Genomic DNA, 24920 nt, shown 5'->3' with positions numbered 1-24920 from the left:
TGCTCTACCTTTTTTATTTTTAATTGAGTGCATGTGAGGAGATCTACTTTGGCCACAATCCATATGGCCCTCCCTTTCCTCCTGGTTGCTTTTAAAGTACAAATAACAGATCTGGAGTTCCAGTCACAGAACTCCAGCATCACATGTAGTTTAATATCTGTCAAAGTCCAAGAATGAAGCTATTTTGATATCTTTTAAAAATAATAATCACATTGTCTTGTATAAGCATCCACAGATACTTTTAAGGCATTCTTCAATAATTTGGAGCGGATGTGATTGTACATCCTAAAAATAGCAACCATATTCTCCACATTTTTACCCTTGGATATTAAAATAACAAAACCACTCAAAGAAACACATGTATGCATTGATTAGCAATGAGATACATAAACAATGTTCTGAGTTTCTACAGGGAGAGAACCAGTGCAGCTTTGATGTTGAAACACAAGAGCATTTTTACTGGGGAAAGATTCTGCTGCAGATCAATGAATTTTAACCCTAGCAGGATGTCTTTAACAGGTTAATGAATTTATAAAACAGCTGCACAATAGAGAAACTGGTCCCAGATGTATTGGGTGACTGCAATATCTATGGCCCAACAATCAAAATTATGACTTCAAATGAAGATTCCTCTTATTATATCCCAGTTTTGAGGAAAATGCACTCTATCTAGTCCATGAAAGCTTATGCTAGAATACAAACTCGGTAATATTTAAAATGCCACAAGTCTCTGGGTCCATCCCTCCCTTCCCTTCCTCCCTGATGAAGCATACAAACATAATTGTTTCTCTGGAATTATTACCAAATTGGATATACTATATGACAAGGAAGTCAACAGAGACTGAAGGCATAGAATTTAGAAAATGTACAATTTTGAGTTTTACATGAGTTTGCTGTTAAATATTACCACCTCTTAAGTTGAATCAGAATGTGACTGAGGATCCTCCATCGCATCTCAATCCATGCCTATTGCCTATTTACTTTCAACAAGTTCAAGCATCTCATCTAACACAACAAATATGATATCCCCTTACTACTGCATAAACAACTGCTGGACTCCAAATCAACAGCCTGGAACAAGAAGGAAAGCCAGCTCCAGGCATGTTGCTTGGACTGCTAGAAAATGTAGTTTTGTTTGAAATAGGAGGCAGAGGCATTCAGCCCCTGGCTATGCTATGTAGACTCTTCTCAACACTACAGATATCCAGCGCCACCGTAAAGAAGAAGATGACTGCAGATTTATACCCTGCCCTTCTCTCTGAATCAGAGATTAAGAGCAGTTTACAATCTCCTATATCTTCTCCTCCCCACAACAGACACCCTGTGAGGTGGGTGGGCCTGAGAGGGCTCTCACAGCAGCTGTTCTTTCAAGGACAACTCCTGTGATAGCTAAGGCCATTCCAGCAGGTGCAAGTGGAGAAGTGGGGAATCAAACCCCGGTTTTCCAAGATAAGGGTCCACACACTTAACCACTACACCAAACTGGCTCTCCTATAAAGACAAACAGTATTTCTTCTACCACCAGCTTTCTGTAAGCCAAAGCTTACTTCCTCAGTTGCAAGGAAAGGAAGAAAATAATTCTCATTTTAAGGCACAGAATTATAGAGGGGAGGGAAGAGTCCCTTTAATGTTTAAAGTGACTGCAGAAGACAGCCAGAGGATCAGCTGGTTTTTTTTGGGGGGGGGGGGGAGCAGACTGTTCCCACTAGCTCAGCTCAAGGCTGCCTTTTTGAAAAGCCTGGTTTAAACCGGACTTCAGGAGAAGCCAGCCCCAGAAGCTGCTGTGCTGCAGGGAGCAATCTGCTAGCCGTGGCACAGCAGATCCTGGGGCCAGCTTCTCAAGCAGCATGGTATAAACTGCACTGCAGGAGAAGCCATCCCAGCCAGGTCTGCATGTGGTGGGGAGAAACCTGGCTGGAATGGCTTCTCCTTTACCTTCCCCTCCCCACAACAGACACCATGTGAGGTAGGTGGGGCTGAGAGAGCTCTCCAAGAACTGCTCCTGAGCAGAACAGCAAATTATGACTGACCCAAGGTCATTCCAGCTGTTGCATATGGAGGAGTGGGGAATCAAAGCCAGTTCTTCCAGATAAGAGTCCACACACTTAACCACTACAAAAAATGGAATTAAGCAGACCCTTACCCAGGAATTTCTAAGTTGGGAGGCATTTAAAATTCTTGGGGGGCACTTTGCACTAATTTAAATAATTTAATTCTGGAAGTGACCCTGTCACCCCACCAACATGGAGCCCAGAGTGATCCTTACTTGTGGGCTCCTTAGCCTTCTCTTCCCTGGTTTGTGAAGCGGCTTCCCTGCTCTCTATTTTAACCACCTGTACTCCAAAAAATGAGCATTTGTAAATTGCATCCTCATCTTTGGGGCTGGGGGGAGGGAATTCCACTGTTTTCCCTCTTAAAGGGGTTCTCTGCCTGCAGAAAGCCAGAAGCAACATGACTTGAAATCTTTCTTTCCTTCATTGGGAGTTCAGCTGGGAGGCTGCAGCTGATTCGCAGCAGGGGCTGCATGGCAGGGCATGCATTCTCTGCTTTAAGGAGCTGGGGAAATCAGAAGGCCATTTGTGGTGGAAGTCAGACAGCAGCAGCAACCACCTCTCTAGTCTATCTGCAGTGAGCAGTTGGGGCTGCAGAGGCAAATGGCGGCATCCTCAGTATTAAAAGGAAAAGGACTTCAGTGTTGTATTCAAAGCAAAAAAGGTGGTGGTGGGGAGAGAAACCACCACCAGCACTGACTGAAATTGTCAGTTGGGAAACCAATTATCATCACTGGGTGAACTTTGCCTCCTCCTCACTCCTTATCACCTGTTTCCCCCCTGCCTAATCAGCTTATCTCTCCAGAATACAGTAACAACTTCACAGACCTGCAAGAAGCAGAGCCCACCTGGGTAAGGAAGGAAGGAAGGAGGCCCAGGCAGCCAAGATGCGGCTCACCTGCTGCCCTAGGGAATGGAGAGGTCAAGGACTCATGGTTGGTGGCACTCCAGCCTCCCTCTTTGGAAAACACACACACAGAGACATTACCCCCCCAAACCCTGGAAAACAGGTTGAAAAAATCCAAGGGGTTGCCTATTAAGCCTGACCCTCCCCACAACAGTGAGATGTTGCAAAGCCCATATATCTCTCTCTGGTCGTTTTCGCACTTAGCGTTTGCTCCCCTTATTCCTCGGCGCAATTATGTCCGGATCATTTTCCTCGTTTTCGCACATTGCCTCTTTAGTGGAGTCGCTTTCCATGAAGCCCCGGCTCAAATCGTTTTTGCACTAGCATCGAATTGAGTTCGATGCCCTGTCAATCATTTTTTTTAAGCGCAAGTCTAATTGCGTAACAACGTAAACCGCATCACGTGTGCCGCTTCTGCTTATGGAGTGGCTGCAGCTGTAGTATCCTCCACAGCCCTTTATGTATTAACAGAAGCATTCACAGTGGAGAATCCTAGCACTAGATTCCCCCCCCAACACAAATTCCAGAGTTGCGTGTGTGTGTGTGTATGTGGCAGCTTCTTCCTTTCCCAGCCTCGTTCCCTCCCGGGTGGTGAAGCTGGGATTTCCTCCGCGCTCTTCCCCCTCCCCGGCTGGCGCTTGCAGCCGCAACGGGGACCTGACTGACTCCTGCTGCCAGAGCTCCCCCCCCCGCCCCATTCTCTCCTTTCCCTTCTGTGTCGTGTGTGTAGAGCGACCTCGCGTCTATTTTCCGGAGTTGCGAAATATCGCAATAACGAAGAGAGAGAAATGGAGGGGTTTTTGTGTGTGTGTGTGTGTGTGTGGCAGCTTCTTCCCTTCCCAGCCTCGATCCCTCTCGGGTGGCGAAGCTGGCATTTCCTCCGCGCTCTTCCCCCTCCCCGGCTGGCGCTTGCAGCTGCAACGGGGACCTGACTGACTCCTGCTGCCAGAGCTCCCCCCCCGCCCCATTCTCTCCTTCCCCTTCTGTGGCGCATGTGAAGAGCGAGCTCGCGTCTGTTTTCTAACCGAGCGGAATGTAGCCAGGGAGGAGAATGCAGGACTCCAACTTCCCATTTTATACATGGCGATTTTGTGCAGGTCCAGAAATGCTGGTGGCACAGCTGAGGGAGGCATTGCCTTTTTAAAACACACACACATGAACGCTTTGGCCCACGCCGGCACTAGATTTCCCCCCCCCCCCAACAATGTATAATGTATAATGCAATTTCGAAGTTGCGAAATAACGCAACAGCGGAAAAGCAACCTCACATACCCGCCGCTTCAGGAGGGTTTTTTTTTTTTTCTATTTGTTAATTTCGAAATATCGCTATTACGCAAGAAAGATGAAGTTAAAAAAAAATGGCCGTGCGGGCACTTTTGGGAAGCGCCGCGAACGGCTGATGATTGGCCAAGGGGGTGGATGGGGTGGGAGGACGGAAAGGGAGAGGGTGACGCCCACAAAGCAGTCGATCCGGCGTGGATGGATTTCCCACAGCAAACTCCGAGGAGTGGATCCGGAGGTTTTCAAAAACTCCGGAAGGAGGTGGATCTAGATACTCCGGCGTGAAACCCCTGCAGCACCGGAGCAAGACGCAGCGCCGGAGCAACAGGTGCGAAAACCAGGAAAAGATCCGGAGGTAAATGGGGTGCTACGCCGGAGTAAACGCTAGTGCGAAAACGGCCTCTGTGTGTACACACTGATAGTTGCAGCCAGTCTGGGCTGGAGCTCTGGCTACAGCAGAGTGTCCTGGGAAGCTGCACTCGCTTCAGCTTCCCGGCCCCTTCTGCATGCCCCCTGCACACAGAGTGCTTCAGGGGAGCAAAGGCATGCAGTGGAGGGGAGAGTGGGCAGCCTCCAGGCAGTAATTCAGAGGGTCCTGGTACTGTGGTGGGGGGTGGGCTCCAAGGGACCCCACCATAGCTACCAGCCTGAAGGCAAGAGTGGCACAGTTTGAAATCATAATAGTGCTTCAGAAATAGCTCATTAATGGAAGAAAATTTGCTGCCCCCATCCCTGTACCACTGCTTGAAATCACATCAACAATGAATAATATCTGGTTTAGAATGGTAATGTGAAAGGGGCACCAGAATACAATAGCCTTGGAGAGGGAGAAGAAGAACCAAAGTAGTAACAATTAATATAGCCTTGTGTAGATTAGAAATCATTTATGGTGGCCCTCTCCACTTCCCTCCCTCAGAGGCAAACTTTTCCCTCCATTTTTCTTTCCATGTTTGACTGAGCCACCCTAGTAGTGTGTTTTCTTTTTTCTTGAAGAACTCTAGCAGTGGTACAGTATTTTGGCTTCTTGCTCAGCCCAGGAAACTGAGGGAAGGATTGGGAGGCCCCTTTAATTTAAACAACTTAAATGGCACTCAAGGCATTTCAAAAACAACAAAATATTTTATTTAACAGCAAAGGGAAAGGTCAGGTGAAATCAGGGTTAACATTTCTGAGGTAAAATCAGTACATGCACAGACTTTAGTTCTTATGTTTCAGCCTAATGAGAGTTTCTCAAGTTTTTCACAGTGATTTAAATCTTTATGTTGAGGGGTCTTTGTTCCTGTGTTCCCCCCAAACATTTTAGTACACTTTTTTGAGTGTTCTCTAACTCTTTTGGTTTCCAGAAGGCTGGTACACTCTTTCCAGTACCCAAATCCCTTCTCTTGAAACCTCTTCTCTTGAATATTTAACTAACTCTTAAGATCTCCAAAGGCAGTTTCTAATCACATCAGACCAGGGATCTCTCTACTCTTCAGAGTTAACTCCTTGTTTAGACTGGAGCAAGGAAATTCTCCTCTCACTAGAAGATATATCCCCTTTCTTTGGTCTTAATGGGAGTCTCTATCTAAGTACCCCCACAGCTTTGCCAATTCTCCCCAGTTCTCCTGTCTGTGTTAAACTGCTCTCCATCAGGGCTGAATTCCAAAACTGTCAGTACTTGACTCTTCTTAGCTAGGGCTGAAATGAGACTGAATTCTCCTCAGCATTCAGTTTAGAAGTCATTCTCTGCTCAGCTTATGCTAATCAATCAGATTGCTTGGAGCAGCCTGTCACTCAAGGCTCTCTGGCTCTGTGAAGAATTAACTCTTTACAGTCCTTTAGCTGTTTGTACTGCACTTCTAAGATTTTAAAAACTGCAATCCATCACTTCATCTAACTCATTATCAAGTGATATAATTTGCTGAAGCACAGGTGCAGATACTAAGAAAAGTAGGAATGACCAACTTCACAGAAGTGGTCATGTATTCAAAGACAAGTGTATTCATTGAGCACCAAAAGATATCCATGTATCATTGCTGTTCTTGTATAATTTTCATATTAGGCTACACCCCCTGATGTCACCAGAACTGACGTCACCCATTAAGAACATAAGAGAAGCCATGTTGGATCAGGCCAGTGCCCCATCCAGTCCAACACTCTGTGTCACAAAGTGGCCAAAATATGCTTGTGGCAGTGAATTCCACATGTTAATCATCCTTTGGGTGAAAAAGTACTTCCTTCTATCCATTTTAACCTGACTGCTCAGCAATTTCATTGAATGCCCACAAGTTCCTGTATTGTGAGAAAGGGAGAAAAGTACTTCTTTCTCTACTTTCTCCATCCCATGCATTATCTTGTCAACCTCTATCATGTCACCCCGCAGTCGACGTTTCTCCAAGCTAAAGAGCCCCAAGCGTTTTAACCTTTCTTCATAGGGAAAGTGTTCCAAACCTTTAATCATTCTAGTTGCCCTTTTCTGGACTTTCCCCAATGCTATAATATCCTTTTTGAGGTGCGGTGACCAGAATTGTACACAGTATTCCAAATGAGACCGCACCATCTGTTTACACAGGGGCATTATGATACTGGCTGATTTGTGTTCAATTCCCTTCTAATAATTCCCAGCATGGCATTGGCCTTTTTTATTGCAATTGCACACTGTCTTGACATTTTCAGTGAGTTATCTACCATGACCCCAAGATCTCTCTCTTGGTCAGTCTCTGCCAGTTCACACCCCATCAACTTGTATTTGTAGCTGGGATTCTTGGCCCCAATGTGCATTATTTTGCACTTGGCCACACTGAACCTCATCTGCCACGTTGACACCCACTCACCCAGCCTCAACAGATGAAGATATTGGATTTATATCCCGCCCCCCACTCCGAAGAGTCTCAGAGCGGCTCACAATCTCCTTTACCTTCCTCCCCCACAACGGACACCCTGTGAGGTGGTTGGGGCTAGAGAGGACTCTCACAGCAGCTGCCCTTTCAAGGACAACCTCTGCCAGAGCTATGGCTGACCCAAGGCCATGCTAACAGGTGCAAGTGGAGGAGCAGGGAATCAAAACCCGGTTCTCCCAGGTAAGAGTCCGCACACTTAACCACTACACCAAACTGGCTCTCCCTTTGGAGTGCCTCACAATCCTCTCTGGTTCTCACCACCCTGTACAATTTAGTGTCATCTGCAAACTTGGCCACTTCACTGCTTACTCCCAACTCTAGATCATTTATGAACAAGTTAAAGAGCATGGGGCCCAGTACTGAGCCCTGCGGCACCCCACTGCTTACCGTTATCCACTGCGAAGACTGCCCATTTATACTACTCTCTGCTTCCTATTAATTAGCCAGTTTTTGATCCACAAGAGGACCTGTCCTTTTACTCCATGACCCTTGAACTTACAAAGGAGCCTTTGATGAGGAACTTTATCAAACGCTTTCTGGAAGTCAAGGTAAACAACATCTATTGGGTCTCCTTGGTCCACATGTTTGTTCACCTCCTCTCTAGGTTACTTTCCGCATATTGACACAGAACAATACAGTGCCATGAGCTGCATTTCATTGATGTGTGTTCTCACACAGCCCAATGAGAGACCTTGTTTCATGTCCGCCCCCCCCCCCCAAAAAAAACCCCATGGCCGGAGAGAGAGAGAGCCACGGGCAGCAGCAAGTTCAGTTTTTCCCTGGAGGAGGGGCTCATGGGCAGCTCTACATCTTTCACTCTCTTAGCAAGCCCGCTGGAGGCGGCAGAGAGGATAGAATGCGCTGTCTGGGAGCACATGGCTGCCTAGTGCCTTCTCTCTGCTGGAGACCTTTTTTTGACCTGGAACCCTAGCCAAGCCAGCTGGAACTGTGTTCCTGTGTGTTCCTGCTAAAAAAAAATGCCCTGGACTTTGTTAATATAAAAAGTAGCCAAAATGAACTAACAGTTGTCTTATATTTTAATAAGAAATTTAAGTATAGATAACCTTGTATGGTATTTCAAGTTTTAATATATGAATTGGCCAAGAATGTGTGCCTTTATCAAGTGAGACAGCTATCATTAGGAGATAATGGAAAAATCCTATAAAAAGAGGAAGCTGAGTTGGTCAAGGGCTTCTTCTCAGAAAGGGCTCCTTGCCTGTTGCCTGCTAACTTTTGAGGTAAGGAAGTTTTATGAACTTGAGTACTTGCTCCCATTTAATTATCTACGTAACAATGATGGATGGCTTAATATTTTGTTGATTTAATCAATATTAAGAATCAATACCTACACTTTAATGAAAACTTAAAATGGAAGCAGAGTTTCTCTAATAACATTTATGTACAGTACTCACAATAAACCAAAAGTGTTACTAAGATGCACCTTTACATAGAATTAAATGATCTGATATAGGAGAGCTAACTAGACACTTGGGGCTTCTTAAATGCACACCTGTATCTGAATCAGGCTGACTAGAGTCATCTGAGTAGTGCCTTCTGCAGGTGCAAACTGCAAAATCAAAAACTGCCCTTACATGTGCATACTCCATTGTGGTCCCCACGTTATGGAATGGGCCATCTGATGATGATAGGAAAGCTCCCATTCTCCTGGCTTTCTGCAAATAAATTATTCCAGAGGGCTTTTTCCCACACAAAGTAATAAGGCTGTAATTAAATGGTTCAGAAAGATGCTTTGATAAAGGGATGGGGACTGGGCCTATACTACTATGGATTGTCTATTGCTGTGAGTATGCACCTGTTGTTGTCAATAAACTCTGAATACTTGTTTAAATACTTATGCTCTGTTTCAGCTCTGCTTCAGATTTCAATATCCTATTGATTGTATTTTACTTACCCAATGTAATCTGCCTTGAGTCTCAATGAGAAATATGAATCATAAATAATATAAATAAATGGTTTTAAAATAGCCCCCAACCACATACCATGATTTTTAACTGAATGGCTTCAAAATTGTCTGATGTTTGTATCGTATACAAGAAAGGAATACCGTGTCAGAAATGATCATATTGCTTTAATTACCTCTGAACTTCTTAATTGAAGCCACCCAAGGACTGAACACATATACATTTTTCTTCAGAGAAAATGGCATGTTTTTTACTTGTGGAAAGTTTTTAGTATCTCTTTTCTGCCCAAACATTTGGTAAGGTGCCACAAGCAGCTGGAATTTGTGGCATATGAAACCAGCCCTCCATGCTTTGCAGTGGCAAATTCCAGGCCTAACTCTCTAGCACTGTTCTGTTGCTTGGCCCTGTAGAATAGCCAAATGTACACTAAATCACAGAGGAGCAAGGTATAGGGTATCGAATGCAGTAAAAATAACATACATAGGATTAACCTAATAGGATGCTTGCCAAAAAGAATGGCCAATGATACACTACATATTACAATATCGTTCTAGGAAGTGACCATGCTGGGATAAAATGCTGCTGCAAATTAAGGCAGAGAAAGCTGACCCCACTAATAACTTATTGTACATGTTATGAATTCTTGAATCTCTGTTGCAAGGCACAAAGGCTAAGTTTACTCTCAGACTTACTTCCGATATGCACCCACAAGGTTTTAAAAGAAATACACACAAGCACGTTTACTCTCTCTCACCTTGCATCTGTATTTTATATATGTTTGTAATTTTATACCATACCATTTGCAGCTGGTGAATCAAACATCTTGTGAGTGAGTCCAGAAGAATTCAAAAGACAAGGCACTGATGCTCATAATGGAATTTATTTAGAGAAAGGGGGGAAGGACATAAACTGAGCAGCTATGTTATTTTAAATTGGTTTTATAGTTTTATTTGTACAAGCCAAAGCTGGAATTTCATAGTTGGCATTTGCTTGCATTCACCAAGAAACATGTTATATGAGGAGCTGCTATTGCTGCTGCCACTAGCAAAACAGCTGCTGCTTGAAAAGTCAGAGACCAATGCTTTCAATGGTTCCTTTTTCCTCTGGCAAGCATGTCTCACAAACTAAATACAGCATCTCAGTTCTAAAAAATTAACATTGTATTCCTTTATTCCAGAGCTGCCAGATTTAGCAGGAAATATATTCCAGAAAGCATCAGCAAGTCAGAGCCAAGTCAACCCAAACATCCAGACGCAAATCATATATAAGTTTTAAAAGATTTGCTGATTATGCACAAATTGTATTTGGAGGTTGCATCAGTAGCTGTATAACATGTCTGTTTTCTAAGAAAGTACTTCCCAGCTGAATAGTCCTTCTGGTTATGGTTTTAATGAAGTAAGTAAGTATTTGAAATCCAGAACAACATTTCTCCCTGCTTGCTTTCAAAGTTTAGCAAAACTAAAAGCCACATTTGGCACTGACCTCTACTGAAGCTTGTGCCACAAGCCCAAGCTCTTATTGACTGGGAGATTATTTTTCAAAACAGAAGCAATCAACAGACCCGTTTCCTGGCAAGGCTCTTCTGTGACTGCACTCAGGGTTGCTTTATACAAGGTTTTATTTATTGCACTTGGCTAGGATAACGATGTATAAAATACGTGCATTACACGTTGGATGTGAAGCACAAACACATGTACTTTTCACCCCTCGTCCCTATGAAATATAGATGAACGCATGCTTAATCCTTTCCCAGTAACAGCTTCTGCACATTTTACACAAAGGACAAGTTGTAAAAAACACATGCACTTGTACTTCGCATGTTGCACAGTATATGGCTTTATGCTTTTACACCCAACATTCTTCATGGAATTGAAGTTCCTTAAAATTTAAGGTGAAAATTGAAGGAGGCATTCAAGTTAAGGCTTGGAAGGATATTTTTCTTCTTCTTCTTCTTTTGCTCATTCTTTTTAAAACATACACAGAATGACTATCATTTTTACCTCAACTGATGCAACTATTCTAGTCACAACCACAGGACTTCCAGGTTCCAGCCTTCATCTAAAATGTTAGCTTATTCAGAACTTTCTTAAGGACCAACAAGGATAATTACCACCTTTAGATTATGGATGGAACACCTTCAAAAAGCTTGCAATAAGTATTGATACAGTTTTACTCAGAGTTGGAATTCTAGGAGGAGCTCCTTTGCATATTAGACCACACTCCTGATGTAGCCAATCCTCCAAGAGCTTACAAAACAGAGCCTTGTAAGCTCTTGGAGGACTGGCTACATCAGGGGTGTGTGGCCTAATATGCAAAGGAGCTCCTGCTAGAATTCCACCCCTGGTTTTACTACAGTACACATCTAGTACACATCCTCAGACAGCAGCAAGAAAAGAAGATTCTACAATATAATTAATAAAATTCACATGGAGGCATAGGCACAGACTGGGAAAGCCTGGTTTGTTCTGGAGCTCATGGACCAAGAGGTCCCAGACTGAACCCTGTACTGAACCCACAAACAAAAACCCCACCTGAACTGAACCCTGTCCCCATGTGCCCATGCCATCCAGAATAGATGCATGTTCACCCCTGATGTATTCATCTCATGCCTGATGTACTGAGTACAGCAGCAGAGTCAGGGTGTCTGCTCCCATAGAGCAGAATGGGAGGTCCATTATTGGCTCCCAGAGTTGCCAATCAAGATTCAAACAATTGCTTTGGGTGTTTCTAGGACTCCCAGAAGTCCATCCCTAGTGTTGCCTAGGAATTGACTGAATCCGCACCAGGCTGTCTGGGAAAACAAACTCCATAAACAAAACAAATGAACCACCAAGGCAAAAAGGCAGTTGATTTTCCAGTTCAGGCATGGTGCAAACAAACAAACCTGTTTGAAATGAACTATGAATTGGCCTGATTCATGGATTGGTTTGTGCCTATCCCTAACCAGAGTTATCCCAGCCTTCACACTCCAATTGAAAGGCTCAACATAGTGTCAGCAGCTTTGTATCTCAGGCTATACTTCCAAGTTAGACTCTTCAGTCAGCTGATTCCAGCAGCTATTATAGATTACTTCTAGGTGTGCTTCCTCAGCTGACCATCTTGAGGAGGGCACTGTTTGTGATCTTACTGACTACAAAAAAAAAAACAAGAACAAAAAGCACTGCAGCCACCTGCATGCCAGAAGTATCTTAAAACTAAACTTCATGGTACTAATGCAGTTTTTGAAAGTTAATTTATCTTACTGTGTATTTAGAAGAAGCTAAGAGGAATAATTGTATAACTGTATAGATATTTATTTTCATTGTTTCATTATCAATATGGAAGAGTTAGTTGTCATGAGAGCTGAAGCTGAGTTTTCGTGGGGCCACCTCCTTTGAGGGGCTGTAACTTGGATATTCCAAACCCAATCTTTGCCAAACTTGGAGGGTGGGTGGAAAAGAGCCTGCGGAAGACTCCTGGGCCCTGTTCACACAGCATGTTGAGTCTATGTTAAACTGATCCAGTTCTGTTCCGAATATCTTTGTTGCAGATATTATTAATCAGACTGTCACACTGCAATTTGAATCACTCCATGGTGAAACCATCTTCTGCCATTCATATGACGGCACCATGCAGTTATTTTTTTGTTTCCTCCACTATTATGCGCATGAGCACATAATGCGCATGTGTGCGTATGTACATAGGTAAGAAAACATTATGTGGTTATGCGCATATCGCTAAGTAGTAAAAAAAAATGGCAACTATAAACCAGATGTCTGAGGCTCCTTTTGCTTTGGAACAGCCTTCAGGCATCCGGAAGTTGGTTAATATCACAGCAGAACTATCCAGACGGAGAAAACTACGAGGTGAAACCAGACAACACAAAAAACACCGTAATGGAGCAGGTAACAAAATAATCCAGTTCCGAGAAGGATTGAGGGGGGGGGGCTATCATGAGTGACTACTGGGAGACAGACGTTGCTGTCTGATCAGCCACTTTAAATCCAGAAGGAAACAGCAGCGACATCTGATTATATTGTGCGTCTGAACAGGGCTTGGTGAGTTTTACAACTTCTGAACCAAACAAACCAACGAATCACAAACTGGTTTGGGCAACCATATGAATCACAAAACGAAATGAAGCACTGGTTCAGGCCATCAAATGAACCAACATGAAACACCATTTTTCCATTTCATGCCCGTCCCTAACTCTGGTAATATGGGCTCTTAACCTTTGGGGGTTTTTTTGTAGATTCTGATTCCTCATGTGCTCTCCAAGACACTTCTGCTTAGTGTTGGACACAGATCCTGGCTGACTCTGTCACGCCTTACAGACCTGCTACTTATCTCTGACCCTCTGAATACCTAATTGCTGGACTAACGTAGTATTAGTCACAAGAAACACTTTTCATGCAGTTTAGTTGATAAACTACTTACATCACCCTCTAAGAAGAATTCAGCCACAGTTCTCCATACACTGGTAATGTATAGGTCTGAGTATAGGGCTGCCCTTAAAGTGTTTGGAAGCTATAAGTGGTCTAAAAATACAGCAGCCAGGTTGATTAGAACATGATGGAGTGATTATTTTACATTACTGAAATTGTCTAGATTAGAACAGGAGTATCTACAGGACTGTGACCTCTCCTAAGCCTGTGTATATGTGTGCGTGTGTATATATACATATGTGTATATATATATATATATATATATAATTTTTAAAAACCTGAGATCTTCGAGAGTGGACTTTCTGGTCAGCATGCCTTCTGAGGTTGTGGAGGTGATTACCAATGAGAAGGCCTCCTTAAAAGTTGGAATATCAGCTCTCTCCACAGGGAGATCTGTATGGTATCATCATCATCATCATGACAGCAAGCTAAGTTCTTCCTTTTCACTTCAGTAGCAATCAGTTTGACATATTCAGTTGGAACTAAATCTGCCTGCTGGTTTAACAACACTGGATACTTCTGTGCTTATAATTTTAATATTTAAATATTAAAGTATCTGTAAATATTAAAATAGTTAAATATTAAAATATCTGTAAGCCACCACGACTTCAAAGTAGAGTACTACACCTTAAATAAATAACCTCTATTGAGTTACTGTGAACTAGGTAACCACGTCTGTAAAGCATACAGTTTTGATTGGGTATGTGTTGAACGTATGTTTATGCTTAGTTCACAGTATATACAATACATTTGCGTTCTTCTATGGAATTCTGGATCTCACAAAGCAAAAATAAGCACAGAGAATGAATTTAAGTTCTATACATACATTTTCTTTTTTCTCAATAGCACGTAATGTGAGAAATTTACAATAGCATGTAATTGATATGAAAATCAATGTGTGCCATTTCAGGCTATAAGTTTTGTAATGCTAACAGAAATGTTGGGAGATGATGCCACCTTCTGGTCAAATCAAGTTAGCAATACTAAAGGGATCAACAGATCGATCTGGCTCTTCAAAACTTTTTTTTTCTTCATTTACTTTCCTTCAGTTTTTGTTTAGCACCTTTTCTCAAGAAACAAAGATTAAGCTTATCTTTAAGAGGGAAATATTTGCACCAGAATATTATAAAAACAACATTTCCAACACTTTGGTATGGTCCATTAATGAAAAACAAATCCTGCACAATCTATTCTTCAAGATCTTCAAGATCATGCAGAGAATCTTTTCTAGATTCTCAAGAACTATTTTGTGTTAATAAACTGACTTCAATTAACCCATTTTATATCAAGAAAAATGTATTTTCTTGCTTTTATGCTAGGGTAGAAAGGGTTTTAAGATGCTAAATGAATCTGTCTAACACAGATGCCCTGTATTTGCAGTGCAATTCCTGTAATGTAGTACTATACACAGTAAACAGGAGAAAAGATCAAGGTCAAAGACATATGTAATATCTTTAAAATGGTGGAATGCCTTCAATGTGCTCAATCCAATCATTTTTTAGGGTTGAGTTGTGCATGAGTGGGGGAAATCTGGTGCAGCAAATTCACAGCATAAGTCAGTTGTGCATGGCTCTAATTGCCTAGCACCTGTGAGGACAGATTTTTTTTTTACTGACTTCATTTATACCATGCCTTTCTTGCCAATGGGGACCCAAGGCGGTTTATATCTTTCTCCTTTCATCCATTTTACCCTCACAACCACTCTGTGAGGTAGGTTAGGTTGAGAAAGCACAATTGGCCCAAGGTCACTCAGTAGCATTGCCAGGTCTGACTCAGGAAATATCTGAGGACTTTGGGGGTGGAACCAGGAGACTCTGGAGTGTGGAGCCAGGAGCAAGGTTGTGACAAGCATGATTGAACTCTGAAGGGAGTTCTGGCCATCACATTTAAAGGGACTGTGTTCCTTTTAAATCCTTCCTTCCACTAGAAATAATGGACAACGGGGCCCCCCATCATTCATTATTTTGGGGCTCATAGAATTGTACCCTCCCAGTCCAAACTTTTTGAAACCGGGGGTGGGGGGTGGGGTGGTTAAGGAGAGGCACTAGATGCTACCCTAAAAATCAGCCACCTCTACATTAAAAAAACAGCTCCTCCAAGTGCCCCAGATATCCACAGATTGATTCTCCATTATATTCTACATGGACCGGTCTCCATAGGGTATAATGGAGGGCCCAGCAGACATTTCCTTCCCCTTCCCTGCTTTCTGATAACCCTGAAGCAGAGGGAGGGCATCCAAATCAGAGGATCCCCAGTCCCTAACTAGGGAATGGCAACCCTATCATTCAGCTCTGTGGCAGAATGGGGATTTGAACATCATCCTACCAGATCCTAGCTCAGCACTTTAATCACTACATCACAATGTCTCTCCACTCACTGCAGTCCCCAAAACAGTTGCCCTTCTGTTGTTTACATGATACCCTAAAAATACTTGATTGCACTGAGCATAACTTCTGTCTTGTATGTATGGTGCTTTTAAGAGAGTATCCCTGAGATAAAGGCAAGAGTAAGGACATACCTACATGTTAAAGAGTCTTGTGTTTTCTCTGAGTCCACAACAAGGACTTTCTATCAGATGTGTATTGTGAGTTCCCCACTGTGAACTCCATTCCCAGGCTCATGGGCCCCCAATTCAGATCGGAACTGTGATGTGCAATGAAGCTAGGGCTTCAGCTTTCTTCTGCATTGTTATCCTGATCTGGAATGGCTTCTGGAGCTGCTATTGGCCCAGTTGGGGGCTCCACACATACCGATCGGGTACACATAGCTTTCCCAATGGAGGAACACAAAGACATTGGCAGGGCTGCATTATCAATACAGTATATGCCTTAGCAGCATTCTACATAAACTATGGACTGCAGTCCAAGATCACAGGGATTTTTATGCAGAGCTGTTGGTGGGGAAAGGGCTCCCTCTGAGCACAAATCAGTCAGCCACTGCTTGATGCTACTGTCTGATCTGAACTGTTTGTGTTTGTGGGGGGAGGGTGTAACAGGCAAATGTGATGTTACTATCATGCTACAATAGGGCTCATTCTGTTTTCTTGGTAGTAGAAAGTGGTGCCAAGTCACAGCCAACTTGTGGCAACCCTGTTCAAGGTAAGAGACCAACAAAGGTGGTTTGCCATTGCCTTCATTTGCATAGTGACCCAAACATTAACCAGGGACAACTCTGCTTAGATTCCAACATCTGATGAGATCAGTCTAGCCTTGCCGTCCAGGTTACCCTCATAAATTTCTGTGAAAAACAGCTGTGACATCAGCAGTTGAGATATTAAGGTTTTCAAAGGGCACAGCACTGGCCTTTAAACCTGTGTATTTGCCAAGTGCTTATAGATTATTTATTTGCCTCTCTTACTGGCAATGCAAGCTAAATGTCTTCAGCCCACCACAATGCTTCCATTTACTCTTAGCGAGTTTATGCAACAACATAATCAACCTTAGCATACGTTATACACCAACCTCATAATATGTCAGTGAGATTCTAAATATTTTCATACTCTGTTTACTTGCTAGGTTTATAGTAGACTGGCATCAGTTCTAACAGTACTAGTCCAACTGGCAAAAATTTCTCTCTTTCACACAAAAGAAATCCTGAATCAGAAGATTAATGGGGGGGCGGGAATCTGACTGTGTATTATTGTGATTCGCCCTGATGTTGCCACCTAAACTTCTTGTTTTTCTAAATCAAGAATTTTATGCTGAATTTCTTTTACATATCACATCTACATTACTTTCAGCAATAAAGCACAAGGGGAAAAATCAGATAAAGAGTTTATACGGCTTAGAAACCTTGCTGACCTGGTATGCTGCAATGCACTGGGGGGGAAAAATCTTCCTATTTTCTCCTGTAAACCCTATTGAACTACTGATTAAAGCACCATGCACTAATGAAAGTCCACTTCTAACAAGCAAAATTGTAACATGTAATAAAATAAGAAAATTTCATTGCCACATCCCCTACAGACAACTGATGCCTGTATTACTAGTGTTTCTCTTCCTTGATATAAACTATGAATGACTGAAAAGAAGTCCACAATACCTAGGGGGGGCATATTTTAAAGCCTATTAACATTAACATGCTTACAGCAACAAAAGCTTTAGTAGATGAGAAAATAAAGGAGAAGTTATATCTTAATAAGTACATCAGTCAGGGTTAATTCATATACTAAATATTTTGATCTTTAAAAATATATATAAAATAAACTAGCACTGGAAGACTATTCTTTTATGCAAGGATTAAATGTTTACAAATTAACACTATCTTTTAATCCTTTGATATATATTTAAGCCACATGTTTGTTTTCTGTTCTTCATGGTATGCTTCAACATCACCACCACTTTTTTGGTCAATTTTTAAAGCTCCTTTAAATGCTAATTTAGCATTTTTTAAAGCTCAAACATGTTTTGTCCAAAGTTGCTAAAGACATTAAGAGCTAATGTGATGTGGGTGGCACAGGATCTGATGGGCCCTAGTGAGCCCCATGTTCAAATCCTGGCTTGATTATCTCAGTCTAGTTATTCTCTCTCAATGGAACCTACTTCACAGGGATATTGTGAGGATAAAACAGAAGTAACCATGAGCTACTGGGGAAAGGACAGGATAAAATGTACTGATTAACTGTCTGACTAAGTTCTTCCTTTCATAGGCATTTCATTTAAATAATATTATATCTTAAAAGTTATCCTTAAGCACTATAGAAGTTCAGTTTTTTCATGCACCATCCATAGCAGTTCATTCTAATATATAAATATGATGCCTATTACTGTATAAATACCATAAAACAGTTAACTTGATAAATATTACATTAAAAAGTGCACTTTAATATATCGTATTAATAATAGTAAACACCAACTATTGTAGCAACTTCCCATTTAGGCTCTGAAGTGTGCAGTATTTTAATCACCAAACTGAGGAGGGTTAAGAAGATGTGGCAATTTGTAGCTTAATCCAATGTATATACAAATCCTTTTTTAATTTGAAAATTTACCATTTGGTTATTGCTTGTTCAGTATGCATAGTTACATGTGACATCTATGAATCTACAAATCAAACAACTCACCCCAAAAGAACCCCAAACCAATTAGCAATAATAGTAGACAAACAGCCTTGCTATGAAACATTACCTGGGTTTTTGTAGATGCTAAGCACATCCTTGAAATAATGAGGTAAGAATCTTTCTAGTAAAAGCAGCACGTCTTCCAATTCTTCTAGAATCCCCACGAGTAGAAAGTTTTCATTCACATTCACTTTTGCTCTTTCGAGGGCCCATTCACCAGGCTCCCTGAAAGAATGTTAAATCAGGTCTTGTTTCAGTTGAGCTTTGCAAATGGAAGGGGACAAGGTTTACATGGCAGTTATAGCATAACAAATCTGTTGGCAGCCCTTCCAGTAACCCCAGAGTATCAGTCATTTGTAATAGTATCCCGCAATACATTTTCCAAGACACCTTTAAATTGTTTTGATAATCTTCTTGAAAACAACTGATTCCTTTCAACTCTGATCAGGGAACTGTGATGCTAACATATACAAGAAGGCCTAGCCCAAACAACATGTATGTTTGGCAATTTAAAGACATAAAGCATTCATCGGTTCAGTGCCATCAACAGCAGCTCATTGGTTGGAACTAACAACAATTGTGTTTCCTTTTGTTGCCATTATAGGCTAAAGAGTCAATTAAGATTTATTGGGAAGCACTAAAAAGCTTAACTAAGGGTGCATTCACACAACACTAAATAATGCATTTTGCAACTGGATTTTTGCTATTTTTACACAGTAAAAATCCAGTTGCAAAAAACATTATTTAGTGTAGTGTGAATGTACCCAAAGTCACCTAATTTTTATTTTCAGGGCTCAGCTGATCAATTTGGAAAGAACTTACCAGCCAAATTGTCTGATGGCACTGAGGCTTATATTGTCCCAATAGTATATGGCACAGCTTGCTTGCTTGTGTGATACCACTGGACTTTTGCACAACATCTTGTCCTTCAGAATAACTCTGTTATGGCTCTCTTGCTGTTTGTGGGGTACTCTAAATCAGGGGTTTCCAGCCCCCAGGCCGTGGCCTGTTAGCAACCAGGCCATGGAGTGAGGCAGAGGCACACTTCCCCTTTCAGGGGAAGCAGCCTCAGAATGAAGCAGAGCAGCCTTGCTGCACCTTCTGCCTGCCCAGGACTCAAGCGAACGAAAGAGGCAGCACAGCCTCGCTCTGAAGCACCACCTCTTTCAGCCACCCAAATCCCAGGCGGGTAGAAGGGGCAGCATGGCAGTGACCTTTGTCTACCCCTCATTTAAAGACCATGATGGGGGGGGGCAGGGACAGTGTGTGGGTGGGGGGGCAGCCAGGGGAGCAAAAACCCTACCATCCCCCCCCCCCCGCCCCACACTGGTCCATGGAAAAATTATCTTCCATGAAACCGGTCCCTGGTGCCAGAAAGTTGGGAGCCACTGTTCTAAATCTCTCTATTTCTACTAAATGCTAATTTAGCAATAAATAACTTTGCAACATCCAGGGTGGAAAGAAAAAGGCACACAGTTACCTGCATCTTGGATGCTGTCCACAGAAATATGGAATAATATAAAATAACCTGGGATTGGAACATTCAGGGTAGTTCTCAAGAATACATACATTAATATCCTAAAAGAAGAAGAAGGAAGAGGAAAGAGAATACGGACAAAAGTTTACTACAAAGTTTTCTGCTGTCTTCTGCAGATATGATTACAGTTCTAAGACCCAAATCCAATCTTTGCATCAAAATGTTTTCCTGGAATAATGTGCTAGTCTCATGTCATACTAACTTTTCTTTTGAGGCACAAAAATAGAAAATAAGTTATTTTTGCCATTGGAAGAAATACTTGTTTGACTTTAGCATAATTATTATTATTTATATTACATTATATTAAAGTTAAAAAATTCGGTTTACGTGTAACCATTTTCTGTAGATCCAAAACTACTGTTGGAAGAAACTGATGTTCAAGATGAATAGCAACAGAAACACCAGTTCCTTTGCAGAATAGGTCAAGGATGGACACGAACTAAAACAAGGTGGTTTGGCTTGGGTCTGGAAGTCATCCTGAACTGAACCAAAATGGCTTTCCCAAACTGAACTGGTTTGTAAAATTCAGGATGTCATAAGGCACACCTCCCCCAGGGTCCTAGAGGGTCCAAACTCACAGGAGAGCTCCAGCTAACTCTTCTTAGCACATTTGGTGAGGTTTGGATTTGGGGAGTCCAAGTTATGCCACTCCCAAAGAGGTGGCATGAGTACAACTCCTATTGCCTCTCATGGTGCCAAAGACCATATTAAGAAAGCACCCAACCGCACTGCAGCCCAGAAGAGTTGATCAAGTGGGTCTTGGCAAATTGCTGGAGAGAGAAACAGGCAGACAGGAAAACAGGCACAGATTGATGCCCCACCCCTAGGAGAAGCAGGTTAATTGGGAGGAGGTTTCTAACTAGGTGTGGAGAGCTGGGACTAAATTAACCCAAGTCATTCCCCAAGACTGGTACAAGTTCCCCAAGGCAGGTTGAGTGGAGGAGCAAATGAGGCAGGCTGAGACAGACAGATCACCCCAAAGGAGAAGTAAGCTGAGAGGGGGGGCTTAATGCAGAGCAGTGGGCAGTAAAGTCAGTGGATGGTAAAGTCAAGACAAACACAGATTACCCAAAACAAAAAGCAGCCCAGTGTGCATGTGGAGGGGGGGGGGGGAATAAAATGGCAGAACTAAATTGAAGCCCTCCGAAAAAGCAGCTGGACAAGAGAGATAGAGAGCGCAACCCAAAGTGGAGGGTGTGTGTGAAATAAAATGAAAAAATGGAAGGGAAACCACCAAGAAAGCAGACAGCAGGAAAATCACACAAAACAAATATGCTATGTGAAATAAAAAAATTCAATCCCAATTTTCCACCCTTTGCAGAAAACAAAGAAACAAAAAACATCATATCGCAACACAGCGGAACCCAGGACAAAGCAAAACTCCCTGGCATCTGACTGAGAAAACTAGCTAAGCAATCCCCCCCTCTTGACTGAGAAAACTAGCTAAGCAACCCCAGCAGCAAAGCTCTTTATCTCATTGTAAGTACACCCTCTCCACCCAAAACTGCAGCACTTAGAAAGGAAACGTGTGCTTGTCCAACACTTATTTAGATCTGAGTCCCATTGTGTGGCATGGGCACTCTGTCATTGGCAGGTAGATGTGCCTGTCAAGCTTTGGAGGGTTCCTATTGGTGTTTTTAATACTAGAAAACACTACTCCCACCCAGGGCTTTTTTGTAGAAAAAGCCCAGCAGGAACTCATTTGCATTTTAGGGCACACATCCCTGATGCCAAGTCAGCCGGAACTGTGTTCCTGCTCAAAAATGCCCTGCTCCCACTGCTATCTAGAATTTTCACACCAGAGTTTCGGGGGGGGGGTGTTTCATTTTCCGAGCCACTCTGACCAGTGCCCCAAAGTTCAGAGATTTCTTTGGAGACAACATTTGTGCCAAAAGTTGCCTCCTGAGCCCTAACCCAACCAGAACCCATCACAAATATTGGCTCATCATGCAGTTCATCTCCATCCCTACTGTAGATACATTCAATTTTATTTATTTGTGTTATTTACAGTTTGCCTTTCTCCCAGGAATCAAGGTAGATTACTCCTAATCTCAAAATTAGACACTATAACCAAAAGAATTAGGATTTTAGTAGTCTGGAACTATCAGAAACAACAAAAGCAAAGCATAAGTATAAACGACACACTTAGTAGCACAAAAATTACATAACAGGAACCTACTTACAATAACTATACTCAGCACTATAGTCCACAGTATCTAATCATTTATCCAAGTATGTTTGTGAACCATTCTGTACAGTGCAACCTAGGTGTGTGCAAATTTTTTTCTTGGTATTTTTTGGTTTGGGTCTATCGGACCGGGAAAAAAATACAGAATTCCTGGAGGGGGGTGGGACCACTCAATTTCAATACCAGTAAATTATTTGGGTCTAGGATTTTTTTTTTTTTGAAAACCTGAATTGCTGGGGGTTTAATAGATCCAAACTGATAAATGCCAAGGGAATAAAAGCAATAGCAAAGCCACTAAAAACAGTGGGGATGTGGCTCAGCTAGGGCTCTTTTAGGTAGTCATTTTAAACCGGAATGCTCCAAAGAGCTCCAAGCAGCTGATCCCGCAGGGAGAACTCTCCCCACAGCCTCCGCTGGGCAGCCCGGTTCAGACCAGAGCCCCCAGTAGAGCCCATCCAGCAGCCAATCCTGCAGGGGGAGTTCTCCCTGCAGGTTCTGCTGGGCAGCTTGATTTAGAGTTGACTGCCCAACAGAGCCCACCCAGGAACCAATCCTGTGGGGAGAGTTCTGCTTGCAGGTTCAGCTGGGGCTCTGATGGGCAGCCTGGTTCTGCCAGTATCCAGGATTTGGGGGGGGGGATTTCTTCCAATTCTCCCCCCCAAAATCTTGAGTATATTTGGGAAGCCAAAATATACCCAGAAAATACCAGTAAAGGGGGGTTGGTGTATTTTTCAGTTTGGGTAGAGCCAAACGCACACCCCCACTGCAATCCTATTATCTGCACATAAAAGCCCTCTGGAACAGTTCAGTTTTGCAGTTATTTAAGGCCAGGTAAATGAGAAGTTTCCTGACTTCCTCAGGCAGGCCATTCAATAAGGTGGAATCACAACAAGGTCACAACAGTATGGGCCGTTGTTGATTTTGCCCATATGCAGGCTGGCACTCATAGAAGCTCCTGGGTGACATAAGCAAAACAGTCAAGGCAGAGGTGGTCTCACAAATAAGAGGAGCCAGAGCAATGAAGGGCCTTGTATGTGATAGCCAATACCTTAAACTGAGCCCAGTAATAAATGGACAGCCAATGGAGTGTCTGCAAAATGGGAGTAATATGCAGGTTCCAGCGAGCTCCTAATAGCTAAGATATTGCATTCTGGACCAGTTGGAATTTCTGAACTGATTTTGAGTACAGCAGTCTAGTCTCAGTGTTACTGTGGTGTGGATCTAGGTGGCCAAATGAGCCATATCAAGGTAATGGGTCATCTTGTCACCTTACAGGCTAGGCTGAGTTGGTAGACAACAATTTCCAGTACTAATCCTCTGAGTCTGATCCATGAAAAATGATTTGAACCGATTCAATGTACATTCCCCGATACCTACATCTACCTTCAGGCTCCCCAACAACATGACATGATCTACTGTGTCAAAGGTTGCAGTTAAATCCAGTAAAAGCAGCATAGAGGCTTAGCCTTTGTTTACACTCAGATGGAGGTCATCATCAACTAAAGCTAACAGAATTGTTTCTGTCCCACAGCCTGACCTGAAGTCTGACTGAGAAGGGTGTAGAGCAGATGAGTTATCAAAGATTTGGAATTGGACCTCTACTCTCTCTCAGTCATTTTGTTCAGACAGGGTAGATCAGAGACAGGATGATAAATGGCCACATCATTTTTCCTATAGGGGTGGTTTTAAAAGTAGTGGATAGTTAACTGCCTCTTTGAGTGGCCAAGGGAAGGTGTCCTGAGTTAGTGATTAATTTATAATAGATACTAAGGGTTTGTTGATGTGGTCTTTTCCATGGTGCCTCCTTTAATAATATAGTTTTTATTTATACATGTAGGCAAATGTATAACTAATAAACTGAATATTAGGATTTGTCCATCATGACTAATGTTCTTCTATACTGTTAGTGACTAGCCAAACTGCTATGTCAAAGAGTACATAGACTATCAGTATGGATACAATGAGAAAATCATTCCATTTGGCTGAGTGAAAATTTCACACAGTTCCTGCATGTTGTTGACCAAAAATGGGACAACAAACCATGGAGCTTAGGAAGTGGTTGATTCTCTGAAATTTTAGTCTCAGCAACTTCCACATTAAAAAATCCAAACCATAGTTGGTGGAGCAGGGGCTTTTTGTTTCTATAGCTACAGGAATTGAAGTTCCCCTGCATTTAAACCAACTATTTATTTTTAAAGTTGACAAAAGTCACATGGCTAGAAGATTAGTGACTATTTTCATATCATGTAAACAGGCATCTCAGCAATGCCAGATATTGCTATGAATGTTTATGTTAGGACTGTTTTATGTGTCTTTGGAACACAGCACATATAGTGAATAACTTGGCCAGTACAGAGTGTACTAATGGAAATGTATTATGACTATGAAGGCTATGCCAGATATATAAATTAATCTGCAAACATTTATTATAAAAACTTGTGTGAATATGGCAACGTCCTGCACTTCTGCAATGCATCTGTATAATATTATGATGAAAGACTAAAAGAGACAGATCTTAACATGATTTTGGAAACAAGCATAGATTGGTCCTTAAATTAGATATCTTAAATATCATTTATCTAGTGATCCTTTGTCCACTGACTGATGTATGTATACTAGTGTTTATTCATTACACATATACCTCCTATAACTCCTACAGTTCCACATGGCAG

The 24920-nt window shown here is 42.2% G+C and overlaps 1 protein-coding gene across 1 annotated transcript in view; it reads right to left on the bottom strand.

Moving 5' to 3' along the window:
* Positions 1 to 24920, bottom strand: part of UST (uronyl 2-sulfotransferase) — a 238827-nt gene that overhangs the window by 29800 nt on the left and 184107 nt on the right. The window contains exons 6-7 of the mRNA XM_060240748.1: positions 20004 to 20101; positions 18591 to 18748 (exon numbers count right to left, since the gene is read on the bottom strand). Coding sequence (XP_060096731.1) covers positions 18591 to 18748; positions 20004 to 20101 — 256 coding nt within the window. The remainder of the gene's footprint in view (positions 1 to 18590; positions 18749 to 20003; positions 20102 to 24920) is intronic.

This window comes from Heteronotia binoei, chromosome 1 (genome assembly GCF_032191835.1).
Source record: "Heteronotia binoei isolate CCM8104 ecotype False Entrance Well chromosome 1, APGP_CSIRO_Hbin_v1, whole genome shotgun sequence".
Lineage (NCBI taxonomy): Eukaryota > Metazoa > Chordata > Lepidosauria > Squamata > Gekkonidae > Heteronotia > Heteronotia binoei.
This window is presented reverse-complemented; position numbering and strand designations above follow the sequence as displayed.